This window comes from Biomphalaria glabrata, chromosome 12 (genome assembly GCF_947242115.1).
Source record: "Biomphalaria glabrata chromosome 12, xgBioGlab47.1, whole genome shotgun sequence".
Classification (NCBI taxonomy): Eukaryota; Metazoa; Mollusca; class Gastropoda; family Planorbidae; genus Biomphalaria; species Biomphalaria glabrata.
Window position 1 is genome coordinate 37,126,857 of NC_074722.1, and position 16,280 is coordinate 37,143,136.

A 16,280-nucleotide genomic window follows, 5' to 3' on the forward strand; every position below is an offset into this window, starting at 1 on the left:
AGTTGCATGCCCTTGGATATTTTTTCCTAAATGTTTGAAGACTCTTAGAGTGTTTCGACTTTCTAAATTGACCCTTTGGAGTAGGTCTTCAGAGGAACACATTATATCAACTCTACACACTCAACTACTTATATCAACTCTACAAACTGACCTTTTTTGTTATCAACTTTACAAAACTGAGCCCTTTTTTTTATCAACTTTACAAACTGACCTTTTTTTAAAATCAACTTTACAAACTGACCTTTTTTTAAAATCAACTTTACAAACTGACCTTTTTTTTTAATCAACTTTACAAACTAACCTTCTTTTTTTTATCAACTTTACAAACTGAACTTTTTTTTATCAACTTTACAAAATGACCTGTTTTTTTTACCAACTTTACAAACTTACTTTTTTTTTAATCAACTTTACAAACTGACCTCTTGTAATCAACTTTACAAACTGACCTTATTTATCAACTTTACAAACTGACCTTTTTTTTAAATCAACTTTACAAACTGACCTTTTTTATGTAAACTTTTCAAACTGACCTTTTTTATATCAACTCTACAAATGGACCATTTTTATATCAACTTTTTCAATCGGACCCTTTTTATCAACTCTACAAAACGACACTTTACATCTTTTTTTTTCAAGCTGAAAATGTATATTTACTTTTCAAGATGACGCGTTATAACTCCATTTGAAATAGACACATTATATCTACTTTTCAGACATGACATTTCATACCTAATTTTCATATTGACACTATTTCAACTCTCCGCAAGGACTAGCAACCATGGGGGGGGGGGGAGGGGGGACGTTGAGATTCATTGCGTTAATGCCCTGACCAAAAGCGGCAACAGAAGTCATTGAAAGTCGTTTATTACTCGACATGAAGACAGACAAACATTGAAAAATCATGACACTATTATTTGAAAGAAGTTGTAACTGAATTGGGTGTCGTGACACTATTACTCGAAAGAAGTTGTAACTGAATTGGGTGTCGTGACACTATTACTCGAAAGAAGTTGTAACTGAATTGGGTGTCGTGACACTATTACTCGTAAGAAGTTGTAACTGAATTGGGTGTCGTGACACTATTACCCGTAAGAAGTTGTAACTGAATTGGGTGTCGTGACACTATTACCCGTAAGAAGTTGTAACTGAATTGGGTGTCTTGACACTATTACCCGTAAGAAGTTGTAACTGAATTGGGTGTCGTGACACTATTACTCGTTTAGTTTTAATTAAATTGGGTGTCGTGACACTATTATTAATAAAAAGTTTCAACTGAATTAAGTGTCATGACACTATTACTCGTAAGTTGTAACTGAATTGGGTGTCGTGACACTACTACTTTTAAAAATTGGTACATACAATGGAATTTCAATTAGTAAAGATACTGATACATACAGAATGACTCGATTTTTTTTTGTTGCACTAAATCTTTAAATTCGAAAAAGGGGTGGGGCACTCTCAAATTCTTTAACACAGACCCACGGATGTCTTGTTACTTTACTGCACATAGATCTTTTTACTGCACATAGATCATTTTACTACTGGACTGTTATGAACTTAATGATAACAGAGTCGAGAACCATGTCCGTTTAGATTGGCTTTAATACACTGAATGACTAGACAACACACATTTCGTGAACACATTCTTATGGACGAGTTACAAGCACATGTAAACATAAGAACGACAACCGATACAGAATATAATTTTCATAACATGCACATAGATCTTTTTACTGCACATAGATCTTGTTACTGCACATAGATCTTTTTACTGCACATAGATCTTGTTACTGCACATAGATCTAGTTACAGCACATAGATCTTGTTACTGCACATAGGCCTTGGTACTGCACAAAGATCTTTTTACTGCATATAGATCTTTTTACTGCACATAGGTCTTGTTTTGTTACTGCACATAGATCTTTTTACTGCACATAGGTCTTGTTTTGTTACTGCACATAGATCTTTTTACTGCACATAGATCTTTTTACTGCACATAGATCTTTTTACTGCACATAGATCTTTTTACTGCACATACATCTTGTTACTGCACATAGATCTAGTTACTGCACATAGATCTTGTTACTGCACATAGATCTTGTTACTGCACATAGATCTTTTTACTGCACATAGATCATTTTACTGCACATAGATCTTTTTACTGCACATACATCTTGTTACTGCACATAGATCTAGTTACTGCACATACATCTTGTTACTGCACATAGATCTAGTTACTGCATATAGATCTAGTTACTGCACATAGATATTGTTACTTCACATAGATCTTGTTACTGCACATAGATCTAGTTACTGCACATAGGTCTTGTTACTGCACATAGATCTTGTTACTGCATATAGATCTTGTTAACTGCACGTAGATCTTGTTACTGCTCGTAGATCTTGTTACTGCACATAGATCTTGTTACTGCACATAGATCTTGTTACTGCACATAGGTCTTGTTACTGCACATAGATCTTGTTAACTGCATATAGATCTTGTTAACTGCACGTAGATCTTGTTACTGCTCGTAGATCTTGTTACTGCACATAGATCTTGTTACTGCATATAGATCTTGTTACTGCACATAGATCTTGTTACTGCACATAGATCTTGTTACTGCACATAGATCTTGTTACTCTACTGTTATAAGATGTTTTACAGTGACTTTAAAATGAAATGCAATTTTTCTTTCTAGAGGAGTGGTGCTGGCCACCGTGTTGTTGTGTGGTGTGACGTCACTTACAGCCAGCCTGAACAGTGGCGGCACCATCTTCGCTTTTAACGTGTACAAAAATATCCGTGGGAATGTCAGCGCCATGGAACTGATGATAGTGACCAAGTAGGTAGCCAGTGTCTTCTTAGAACTGAAAGTGACCAAGTAGGTAGGCTGGTAGCCAGTGTCTTCTAGGAACTGAGAGTGACCAAGTAGGTAGCCAGTGTCTTCTAAGAACTGAGAGTGACCAAGTAGGTAGCCAGTATCTTCTAAGAACTGAGAGTGACCAAGTAGGTAGCCAGTGTCTTCTTGGAACTGAGAGTGACCAAATAGGTAGCCAGTGTCTTCTAAGAACTGAGAGTGACCAAGTAGGTAGTCAGTGTCTTCTAGGAACTGAGAGTGACCAAGTAGGTAGCCAGTTTCTTCTAAGAACTGAGAGTGACCAAGTAGGTAGTCAGTGTCTTCTAGGAACTGAGAGTGACCAAGTAGGTAGCCAGTGTCTTCTATGAACTGAGAATGACCAAGTAGGTAGCCAGTGTCTTCTAGGAACTGAGAGTGACCAAGTAGGTAGCCAGTGTCTTCTAAGAACTGAGAGTGACCAAGTAGGTAGCTAATTTCTTTATTGCCATCTTGGTGCACACAGTGACCAAGTAGGTAGCTAATTTCTTTATTGACATCTTGGTGCACATAGTGACCAAGTAGGTAGCCAGTGTCTTCTAGGAACTGATTGTGACCAAGTAATTAGCCATTGTTCTCTAGGTACTGACAGTGACCAAGAAGGTAGCCCGTGTCTTTTAGGAAAGAGTGACCAAGTAGGTAGCCTCTCAAGCCCTCACTCAAATGGAGTTTGATGATGATGATGATGGTACCTTTCTTTACGTTGGGAAAAACTCAATCGAAATCTTTCTTGGGTGGATTTCATTCATTAGATTAATAATAATTTTAATTAATCTTTGTTTGTTTTAATTTCTCGTATGGTCCCCTATTGATCATTGGTTTAGGCGCATTGAGCCTTTTCGTGCGATGGTAGCTACGTCACTGGGCGGTAATGAATAGCAACCGAGTTGCTCATATTTGAAGCCATTTCCTGACGCCTAATGCGCAAAAAAAAAAGTTCTTGCTAGCAGTAGTAAAGAAAATGTGAAGAATTCAGTTGAAGCCGTCTGCCGTTCTCTCAATGACAACTCGAGTGGAAGACATCTTATCTTATAAAATAAAATACAGACGTTACTTCAAAAAGATGATTACATCCTACGCGTCATGCATCTATTCATGCATCTATAAATTCTGCCAAGTCACTGTTTTTCCTGGCTAGCTCAGGCAACCCATTCCATTCTCAAATAGCACTAGGGAAGAAGGAGCACTTGTACTAATTTGTCCTAGCCACCTGAATAGTGTGCCTTTATCTTTGTGTCTTTCTGAGTATTTTATTTTATTGTTTTTGTATTTGAAGATTATGGTTCTGTGTTTTATGTATAATTGCTACTTTACTTTTGAGTCTTCTATCCTGAAGGCTTTCTAAATTTAGTGATTTTACTAAAGGTGTTACTCTAGTCAAATGTGAATATCTGTTTGTCATGAATCTCACTGCTCTATTTTGCGTTTGTTCCAGTTTCTTAATGTTTTCTTGAGTTGAGGGGTCGCAAACAGAGGATGCATATTCTATTACTGGCTAACCAAGGTTAAATAATATTATATTTGTATGTTCTTTTGATTTGATTTGTAAAATTTTCTTTTAGAGAGAGGGAAGAATCTCTTTTTTTTTTAAAAGGAGAAAACATCTCGTTTCGATGTGTTTTCTTTGCGGCCCGCGACGCGAGTGTCGGACATTTATTTGGCCCTTAACTTTACCTTTACCTATCCCTTAGTCTGTTTGACCATTGGGGCACCATGCAATATTCGTCTGCCGTCTTTCTCCATTCTTCTCTCTCTCTTTGCCTTAGTTAGAACCTCTTTCAATGGCAGGCCCGTCCATTCTTTAATGTTGTCTTCCCATCGCTTTCTCTGTCTGTCTGCGCCCCGAAGACCTTGTACTATGGTCGTAGATTTTTAGCTTGCGTTGTTTGTTGTTTTTTTTTTGACGATAGCAGGTCATCATGGGGTCCTATTACTGCAGTAACCCTGTCTCTAATCTCTTGGTTTGTGAAGCGGTCTTTAAATGTGATACCTAGGATCTTTCTGTAACATCTCAATTCCATTGCTAGGATCCTCCTCTCTAGCTCTGCAGTCAGCGTCCAAGACACACAAGCATATAAAAATGTAGCCATGACCAGGGAGCGAATCAGTCTGATTTTGGTGTCGAGGGCTAAGCCTTTGTCTTTCTATATTATTTTACGTTTTGAAAGGGCTGCTGTGGACTGTGCCCACGGGTAGAATATGTTTGGGCATCAATTGTTGGACATTACTTGTTTAGGCATCGCTTGTTGGGCATCGCTTGTTGGGCATCACAGGTCGAAATAAAAGTTAACCGGATCCTAAAAATGAAAGCGTTAACCAAGAGCAGATAACTGTGATTAGCTTCTAGCTTGAAAACCTTTCATTGTGTTGTCCCCCCCTAGGTTAGCTGTCATGGTACTGGCGATCTTCAGTATGTCCGCTTTGTCGGTCATTCAAACGACTCCTTCCGTCACGATCTACGTTCAGGAGGTCACGAGCACTCTGGCCCCGCCCATCGCAGCTGTGTATCTTTGTGGCTTGTTCTGGGACAGGACAACAGAAATGGTGAGTTTTGTAGTGAGTCAATAGCATGGCGCGAAGAAGTGGTACAATCGGGAATTATTGTAATGACGTGACATAGGGCCGGCCTTAGGTAGTTGGAGGTCATTTAGGTCGAAATTCCGATATATTTTCTCTTTTGTGGGGGGCCCCTTTCTTGTTGATTCCCTGGGACTGGAGTTATCAGCTTCTGTTCCATGACACATAATGCTGTTCAATGATACATAATGCTGTTCAATGACAAATAATGCTGTTCAATGAAACATAATGCTGTTCCATGACACATAATGCTGTTCCATGACACATAATGCTGTTCAATGACACATAATGCTGTTCAATGATACATAATGCTGTTCAATGATACATAATGCTGTTCAATGACAAATAATGCTGTTCAATGAAACATAATGCTGTTCCATGACACATAATGCTGTTCAATGACACATAATGCTGTTACACATAATGCTGTTCCATGACACATAATGCTGTTCCATGACACATAATGCTGTTCAATGACACATAATGCTGTTCAATGACACATAATGCTGTACAGTGACACATAAAGCTGTTCAATGACACATGATGCTGTCCATGACACATAATGCTGTTCAATGGCACATAATGCTGTTCCATGACACATAATGCTGTTCAATGGCACATAATGCTGTCCATGACACATAAAGCTGTTCAATGACACATGATGCTGTCCATGACACATAATGCTGTTCAATGACACATAATGCTGTTCCATGACACATAATGCTGTTCCATGACACATAATGCTGTTCAATGACACATAATGCTGTTCAATGACACATAATGATGTACAATGACACATAATGCTGTACAATGACACATAATGCTGTTCAATGACACATAATGATGTACAATGACTCATAATGCAAGATATAAAAATTGGAATCTGTTTTTGAAGCCAGAATTTGCGGAATCCTCGTTCAAACACTGACTTAAATTCCTCATTTCTGGATATTTCAATAAGGTGATCCTGTATTTGTACGGACTCACGTGTGACTAAGATCTGAGCTTCTCCATGCGCAAGAGTACAACACCCAATATAAAATATCCAAGTGAAGAATGTCTTCCAATCTTCGGATAAGGTTGTCATAGAATAGTACATAGGCCTAATTGACATGTTTAACAGGAGGAGGGGGGAGGTGACTATTATTAAAATGATCCGATCGCATTAACTGACTTTTAACGAAGAGGTTAATTTAATTGTATAACTATTTTCATCTTTCTGCTGACCCGCTAAGGTCGTTTCAGGTTCCGCGGGCCTTAGTTTGAGAAACAACGGCTGCCCCCATAAACCAATAGCGAATGTATGTCCTGAGTTATTTGACAACGATTCAAAATACCTTATACCAACATGCTTCATTAGTGAATACCTAGATCAGTGATGCTTTGAATACGACCCGAGGTTCTGATCCGGCCCACGCTACATCATTGCCCCCTTCGGAACTTGATTTTGCTTGTCGGTGATGCACGTGTCGGAAATTTTTATGGATCCCAATCTAAAAAAAAAATTGTGCACCGCTGACAAAAACTATCGCCATATCTGGTCATCGCATCTCCTACTAAGCTCTCCCCCCCCCCCTTTTTTTTTCTTTTATCTCCAAACCAAATGAATTAATATGTGTGGCGTGGCTAGAAATACATTTATTTTCATATTTTTTTTTTATTCGTTAGTTTGAATCTGGTGAAGGCCTCGTGGCCCAAACGTCCAGTGTTATAACTTTGGCCCCCGCGGGGAGTTTTCTATATGCATGTCTTTTGTATTTCGTATTTTCAGGCAGCCTTTAGATCCTTGTTGCTTGGGCTCTGCCTTGGACTGTTCCGGCTAATCTGGCACTCGTCGCTCGGCAACGTCGTCTGCGGTGAGGAGAATCAGGCCAAGGTGCCGCACATCCTGTCGCGATTCCACTTCCTGCACTTTGGCATCTTCCTCTTCGTGATTTGCGTCTCTTACATGATCATTTCCGGTATCTTTTCAGAGCCAATCGGGCTCGTCCATGTAAGTCACGTGAGGAATGTACTAGCCTCTTTCCCATTCCCCCCCCAAAAAAAAATAATAATTAAATTCGTTATTGACTAATATAAGTGACTATTACGTAGTAGGTTTAACTCTTTCTCTCCTCATCGACGATACCATCGTTGATTTTGACCTCCTTAATTATATTAATGTTTAATTTTTTTAACTTGACTTGAATTATATAAAAAGAGCATGCATTTCCCTTTAATTCTATACCAAATACAACATTTTCTGATTACAAACAACAAAGCTATTGAAGCCCAATCATAACAAGGGCAGTGAAATAGTAATGAGCAAATGAAGAATTCCTTCAAAACGTGGGAAAATAATTACGGAGAGAAAGAGTTAAAGATGTTACTGAATACTGTTCTTTTTTTTTTTCCTCAAATGTCCTGATTTTTTGTCGTATTTTAGCTTTTTATTTAAAACACCAAACTCTCTGATATGGGTTGGTAGAGAAATATAGAGGTGCAGATCTTAGAAAGAAAGCAGAAATGAATTGGCCACCCCCTTATAAGATACCAGCAACAGAGCTAGACAGGCCCTAGAGTGGACCCTACCCCCCAGGGCACAAGACGTAGAGCAGGGGTTCTCAGCCTGTGGGTCGCGACCCTCTTGGGGGTCGATTTACCATTTGCCAGGGGTCGCCTTAGACCATCGAAAATATGGATTAGTATTGTCTACTCTTCAATTGCTGTATGTGTGTGTGTGGGGGGGGGGGTCGCGGCAGAGTGGGGGATTGTAAAAAAGGGGTCGCCGAGTTTAAAAGGTTGAGAACCGCTGACGTAGAGTAAGACTAAAAATGTACGTGGCGACGCAGTGTACTAGATGAAGCCAGAGGACAGGAAAGAGCTGGGAAGCCATTAAACAAATTGGAATAGACCCTGTAGAGAGGCGTGTCAAAGGAAAGATGATTTTGATGACGATGATTAAAACAACAATTAGAAAACAATTTAGGTGCAATGGTTTTTAGAGATTTTCTTGAAAAGGGAAGTAATCCATAATTAGCAAACTTTTTTAGCATATTCGGTTCACAGAATATAGAAACATGAATGACACTATAGTTTAACTTTTTGTGCACTATTTATGACTTTATAATCCAATTAATTTTTTTTTAGTTTACAACTATATAAATACTAAAATTATCCATCAGTTACGCCGGTTGATATGTTATTCACATATTCCTTAGTCTTTTGGGCCGTTCGGGCTCTACTGAAGATCCGCTGTCCGTCCTTCTCCTTTTCTCTGTCTTTTGCCTTTTGATCTAATCTCTTTCAATGGCATTTTTTTATATTTCTTTCTCTGTCTGCCTCTTCTACTTTTTCCTGGTACCGTTTCCTAAAGGAAGGTCTTGGCAAGCCCTGAGGACCCTGAGTTTTAGAGTCTTAGTTTGTGATGTTTGAACAGTAGTTAGCAGATCATTGTGGGGTCCGATCGCTGAACTAATCCTGTCTCACATGTGGCTCCTAGCACCATGCCCTGGAAAACCGCTTCAGCTGGCGGACTAAACCACGTGGGTGAAAAGCTTTCTTGACCAAGGTCACCGGCCAGGTCCCAACGGCCACATGTTCAGGACCAAGGCGAACTACCTAGTTGGAGTTACGCCTACTCGACTTTGGACAGGCGGTCTCTGGTCAGGCATGGAAAGAGATGGGCGCCGCCATGCTAATATCTAGCCCTCGTGACACCACATAAATATTTTGACCACAAGTTCGAAAATTTTCTTGTTTTAAATGGGTTTTTCTTTTTCGTTGTTATATTTCTTAATCCATAAAACTGGAGAAAGGCTAAGATGTGAATATGTGTGTTTATTTTTGTCCCATATGACCTGTACTGACCTCTGACCTGTGCTGACCCGTGGAGTAGCTGTACCGCTTGACCTTCTGGCTGCGATACAGTAAACTGGACCGTGTGGACATTGATGAACTGGATAAAGCGTACGACAAACTGCTGAATAAAAGAACCTCCGAGACCCAAGGTGCGGTGTCACTTTTATTTTTTTATTCCAAGTTTTTTTTCATCGCTTACATCTATTTAGAACAGGGGCGGGCAAATTACTATCTCGGTTCACGTGCGGCCCGCTAGAGTGTTTAATGCGGCCCCCTTGAAATTCGCTGTGCCCACAGATTATACATATGAAAAATGCAAATATATTAAAAATAAATACTTTAAAATTTCTATATAAATTAATGAAACTTCTGATTCATTTCACGTATGATGAAGAGGCTCAAGAATGATTGTCTCTACATGCCATTCTAAAGACCTTAAAATAAACGAAGATTACTATTATCGGCAATATTTCGAAACATTCAATGTAAGACACAAACTCAGGGAATTTTTTAATCAATGCTATGAAGAGCTGTGTTGAAAGTGTTGGGTTGGCTTGGACAAGATGGCGAGTGTAACATCTGATGGAGCCCGTACTTTTACTGAAAAAAACAGTGTTTTTTAAAAATAAATTAAAGAACAATATCCCAACCATAAACTCTAAAAGGGAACGTTTGTACAAAGCTAACTAAATATCAATCATACTATTGACTTTACATATAATCCCAGTAATCAAACTTGTCAGAAGTAAGGGTATTAACTCTTTCTCTCCGTAATTATTTTTCCACGTTTTGAAGGAAGTCTTCATTTTGCTAATTACTATTTCACTCCCCTGTTATGATTGGGCTTCAATAGCTTTGTCGCTTGTTATCAGAAAATGTTGTATTTGGTAAAGAATTAAAGGGGAATGCATGCTCTTTTTCTATAATTCAAAGTCAAGTTTAAAAAATTAAACATTAATTTAATTAACGAGGTCAAAATCAACGATGGTATCGTCGATTAGGAGAGAAAGAGTTAACAAAAGCAGTTCCTAGAAGTACTTGAAAATTTGGAAACGAAGCATTCCGATGTTCGGTAACATACTAGGCTACTATCCGCTGGCTTAGCATTTCAAAATATGGAATCTCAAAAAAGAAATTGTCATTTCTCTTGAAGGATATTAACTGGGACTGGGATCGATACCCTGATGCTCCATACGTTTTGGAATGGGTTGTTTGCACATGAAATGTATGTGTATGTTAAATATTTTCAAACAACGCTTTCTCATTTCTCCAGGCAAGCCAATGAAAACAGGTTTAGTCATTTTCCTTTGCTGAAAGGTGAAACTATTTCTAGTGGAATCGTTGAAAACTACAAGACTTATTTTGGATTCCTTGGTGTGGAATGTGAAAAAAAAATTAAGAAGACTTGGAACCAGTTTTAAATACCCTCGCACAATATTTAGTACAGAAGCCCCAATTCCCAATTGCTTTTTTAATGCGGCCCTCGATAAAAAAAAGGTTGCCTACCCCTGATTTAGACGAAACAAGAATGAAAGAAAAAAAAAACGTTTTGTCTCAAACAAAAGAGGTGTGTGTGAGTGTATGACATGTATGTGTGTGTGAGTGTATGCTTTTATGTGTATGCGTGTGGGGTGTGAGTGTATGACATGTATGTGTGTGTGGTGTGTGTGAGTGTATGACATGTGTGTGTGTGAGGTGAGTGTATGACGTGTGTATGACATGTATATGTGTGTGAGTCCATAGACTTGTCAACTATGTGTTCATGGACGATGTGTTGTTTATTTCTAGACTCGGAAACCTCCAGCGTCATGGAACCAAACGCTTTCCGCTTTCCCATCTTGGGGAACCTGTGTTGCTTGGAGACAGACACTGCCTCGCACATCATCACCAACAACGAGCTGAGGGAGATGGTCAAACCTAACGCCAACATTGGCGAGCCGGAGAGGTACTCCAAGGCCCTGAACCTACACGCGATACTCATGCTTCTGTTGTCGGCCCTGCTGTGGGGTTACTTGTCTTAGATCGCTATACGTCATCAAATTATAATATAAGGGGAGGTATCCCTAGAGAAAATTGAGTTTTAGGTCCAGGATATCGATTTTTAACTAATAACATAATTAAGGAGATCAATCATTTTTCTTTACATTACAATCATTTTTATTGCTTAAATCTGTGTCTAAAACATGTTTTTTTTTAAAATGTTTTTGTAAGGTCTATAAGACAAAATCTTAATAAAATGTATACTTTAAACTCATTTTTCTCAAAATGTTAGTTTTTGCACATGTCATTGTGCTTTACTAGGAATTTCTCCTAAACTACTTGATAGATTTTGATGAAATTTGAAACACTTCTTGAGGACATCATTAACTTTACTCGTACAATGATTTTTTTTTCAATATTATATTTACTTTTTTTTTAAAGTATTTTTAATTAATAATTATCCTGTTTTTTTAGGTCTAAAAAATACTAAAAATTCAAAAATTTGTAAAAAATTTAACGTACTTAAATCTTTAATTCTGACGTTGTACCAATTTAGAGGATCCTTTTTTCTTATCTTTTAATTCAATTTCATGTATTTCTGATCAATAGTTTTTACAAAATTCAGATTTTTAATTTGTATACAATAAACAATATGGCCGCCGTTACCATGGCAACCATATTTTAAAAAAACTTTTTTTTTTAGCATTATTTATTTTAGAATATCATTACATGTTACCATAACAAATTTCAAAGGCCTAGCTTCAGAAATAACAAAAATAAGATTTTCAGGGATACCTCGCCCCATAAGCTTACAGAGGTCGTTTTTTAATGTTTATTTGTCAATCTCACTTATTTGGATAATATCTTGAATTATTATGTTTATATGTTTGTATTTTTTAAAACGAATGTGGGATTACACAAAACAGATAGGGGCCTACTGCTATTGATTCTTTCATCAAGTATGTAATAGTGACACCTAACCGTGGTCGGCCTAGCGGGCCGTACAAATAAGCCTACATGTGTGTCTTATATAATGCAGACGTTACTTTAAAAAAAAAGAGGATTATGTTCGCACAGTGTCACAGTCCCCAAAAAGATAGTTAATAGAACCGAGTCATGTGACTTCATTATCTACTGAGGGCAAAAGTTTCACGAGGCCGGATAACACTGCGTTACGAGCTAAAACCGTTCGCGGGCCGTGGGTTGAGCATCACTGTTGTAGTGTATCATTAGCTGTGTTCATACAGAAGAAAGTCTGGACATCGCGTGATTGACATTGTGTGATGGATTCAACTCAAATACGGGTCCACGGGGGCAGCCTCTTTGTACTCTTGTTATTAATAAACGCATATACCTTTTTACCTATTCACTATAAGATCTAGGTATCGGGAAGGCAGACGTTTATTAAAAATAGCAACACTTAGTTATACGGGTTCAGAAATCAACACAGAATATTTAAAAATAAAACCCAGTTGACGATATGAGTAAGACAATTAAAACATACTAGATCTAGTAATCGAGGTTTCTGTTTGTTCTCAGCGTTGTGTTGTAATAATTATTTTGAATTTGAAAGAAATAATTTGGGAGAAATGGTATGGGGGAACAGAGCGCGGCAGGTGGGAGCAAGAAAATAAAAAGTAGTCAAGGTAAAAGATACACAATCAAAATATACAAAATACTTTAAAAAAAACAAAAACAAGGCTTATTTTGAGTGTAGGGAGAGCACCGCTCTATTGCTGCTATATTTTGGGTTTTATTTCCCAGATTTTTTTTTTATTAAAGTTAATTTAATTACCACTAGTTGATTAAATAATTGGTTTATTTTTTTTTTTTTTGCATTGATTTGTGTGTTGTCATCGACAATGAATAATTATGCGAAATTTCAATGGGAAGTGGGGGTTAAAATGTAGAAGAATCAACCTAGACAGACGAATAAACAGACAGATGGGGTGAGTTAATTTATATGATTTGTAAATAATAAAGAATGAATAAAACATCCATCATAAATTTTAACATCGATGTTTATTGTATAATTTGTACTGCTTTCCAGTGACACTATTTTAGTGTGTTTTCGTATAGTTTATGTTAAAAGTCGCTTTTGATAATGTTTCTTTTTTTTTTTGGTCGTCAGTCTGATAGTCACGGTTAGGTCTCATAAACTAAAATTCAGCAATTTTAAAAATCTGATTTTAACACACGCACCACTAGTACGCAGGGGCTGTAGCTCAAGTGGTAGAGCGCTCGCTTAGCATGTGAGAGGTACAGGGATCGATACCCTGCTGCTCCATACGTTTTTTTTTATTTTTTAATTCAACTGTTGTATCCGTGTCCATGGGCGTCCGCAGGATTTTTTGCAGGGGGTTGCAAGTAGCCACCTATGGCTCAAAGTCGTAAAAATTTTTTATTACAAAGAATATTAAAGAAAAGAACTGATGCTCCTCGCCCCCCCCCCCCCCCCCCCCACATATGCGATATTAAGTTCACAGTAAATACTTGTTTCATGAAATTAAAAAACAACAACACTAACATATGAACAAACTTATTATCTGTACACGTAGTCAAGTTTATCTTTGCGGCTCGTGCATCCCAACTGTCAATCAAGTCAATAAACGCTGCCAAAACTGTCAATAACTTTAATATTGTTTTTCACGTCACGATGGACAAAACCGGCGATGAATGCTAATCTGCTGTGCTGATATTCTTCTTTATGTTGCAGCTCTTGCATCGTTTTAAGATGTAGACAAAACAGGTTGAACTGAGCATTATTATTGCTTGAAAAGCGAGACGTTAATGAAGAAACTAACGAACCAAGTTACGTCATGTAAAGCCGTGTTCTGTAATAATCCCAAAATCCAAACACGTGGTTTTTGTTCGGTGTGTCTGTCGACTGCAAATTATCGGTAGCACCAACTCAAGACCCGGTACCAAGTTTGTCTGCCAGCAGTGTCACCTTCCTTAAGATGCCAACCTTGAAGTGTTCCTCAACATGACCAAGTTGGTATTTGATTATGTCATTAATGTGACTGCTGATGTGTTGTTAAGCATCCACTTTTGCTAAGATGGACAGACTGCTACATCTACGAAGATCTGATTTATGAATTTGTGAACATGTACTATTTACATTAGATTTTTACCTAATTATTAAATGTGTACTACCTTTACTATATAACTGTGACCTTGATTTTAATGATTTAACTGTATAGAATTTATCCCATGTTATGAAGAGAGAGAGAGTAGTCCTTTAGGGATTGCAGGCACGACATTCTCTAAATTGTGCCGATGTGCCTAAAATCAATATCAAATCAAATCAAGCAACATCACGAAACTGGTTCATGTAAAGATGAATAATTGACAATTAAAAAACAAATCAGAAACGCATGCGGCACTGATTACGCATATGCAGTTTGTCTGGTTTCACTTACAGCCGTTATTTTAAAATACGCCAAACAGTCAAAGATCTTCTCAAAATAAAAACTTACAGCGAAGAAATTTTTATTTCTCAGTTCATCGTGTCTCACACAAAAGAGGTAAATTTAGCATCAATGCACTCGCTTGGGACTGTTACGGAAGAAATAGATAATCTTGTGAATGACACCAGCAGCATTACGTACATCTGAAACGTCATTCAGGTCAATAATAATAATAATAATAATAATAATCTTTATTATCCGTAAGGAAATTTGTCTTACAATTTGTGCATTACACCAAACAAAAAACATTATAACTATAAGAAACCAGAGTGTACATTCACACCAGACTCACTCATAATTTACATGTGACAAAGTTTATACCAGATTGTTCTTATTTAATGATTGGATTGCCAGGGGAACAAAAGAGTGTTTGTGTCTGTTTGTCTTTGCTATCGGTGTCTTGTATCTTTTTTGTGATGGTAAAATCACAAAATCCTGACACAAAGGGTGATTCTTTATTTCGAGGATCTTGTTAGCTTTTTTATAGATGTTTGTCTCAAACAACTGCCCAAATGGGGTTTGTTTTTTGCCAATGATTTTGCCAGCAGCATTTAGGATTCTATTAAGTTTATTTTTATTTTTAATGCTCAGATTGCCATACCAGGCAGTGATATTGAAACTTAAAATATTGCAGATGTGAGCGTGATAAAACATAGCCAAGGCCTTTTCGCTAACATTAAACGAGGACAGTTTTCTTAGTAGTCGTAATCTTTGCTACCCTTTTTTGCTGATATAATCAGTATTTGCAGTAAAATTTAGTTTATTGTCTAGGATAGTACCAAGGTATTTAAAGGTTTGCACAATTTCAATAGTCTCTCCAGCTACAGAAACAATATCATTTTCCTTCTTGTCCCTACGAAAATCGATTATCATTTCTTTGTTTTTTTTTACATTTAATAATAAAAAATTATCTTTACAGTATTCCTCAATGTGTTCTAATTCTTTGAAATACTCATTTACGTCTGAGCTCTCTGAGAGCAGGGCAAGAAGAGCCGCATCATCAGCGAATTTTGTGAAGGAGCAACAAGAACTATCGGATTGAAAATCATTGGTGTACAAAATGAACCACAATGGCGATGTCACAGCCCCCTGGGGCGCCCCTGTGTTAACTATGCGTTCATTAGATATAATATTGTTTACCCTAACCCTCTGAGCTCTCTGGGTCAAAAATTCATTAGCCCATAGTATTATGTATGGACTAATCTGCAATGCTTTCATCTTTTCAATGAGTAAATGAAGTTGTATAGTGTTAAAAGCTGATGAGAAATCCATAAAGAGCAATCTTACATAAGTGTTCGGTAAGTCCAGATGTTTGTAGACACAGTTTAAAATATTTAGGATGGCATCGTCTACACCTTTACCCTTTTGGTAAGCAAATTGTAAAGGGTCTAACTTATTACAAAGATCATTCAGAAGAAACATTTTAACCAATTTTTCTAAACATTTAGACACAATGGAAGTAAGTGAAACAGGTCTATAGTCATTCATTTCCTTCGGTTTGGAAACCTTTGGCACAGGT

The 16,280-nt window shown here is 37.4% G+C and overlaps 1 protein-coding gene and 1 non-coding gene across 2 annotated transcripts in view; both read left to right on the forward strand.

The window, feature by feature from the left end:
• The window catches only part of LOC106051109 (sodium/glucose cotransporter 1-like), a 43,489-nt gene extending 30,195 nt beyond the window's left edge, over positions 1–13,294 (forward strand). Inside the window, exons 13-17 of the mRNA XM_056007256.1 lie at positions 2,700–2,843; positions 5,276–5,438; positions 7,243–7,464; positions 9,349–9,460; positions 11,100–13,294. Coding sequence (XP_055863231.1) covers positions 2,700–2,843; positions 5,276–5,438; positions 7,243–7,464; positions 9,349–9,460; positions 11,100–11,332 — 874 coding nt within the window. The 3' untranslated portion in view covers positions 11,333–13,294. The remainder of the gene's footprint in view (positions 1–2,699; positions 2,844–5,275; positions 5,439–7,242; positions 7,465–9,348; positions 9,461–11,099) is intronic.
• A 211-nt stretch (positions 13,295–13,505) lies between these two features.
• Trnaa-agc (transfer RNA alanine (anticodon AGC)) lies at positions 13,506–13,578 on the forward strand. Its single transcript has one exon. It is a non-coding gene; the product is annotated as a tRNA-Ala (tRNA).
• The last annotated feature ends 2,702 nt before the right edge of the window (positions 13,579–16,280 follow it).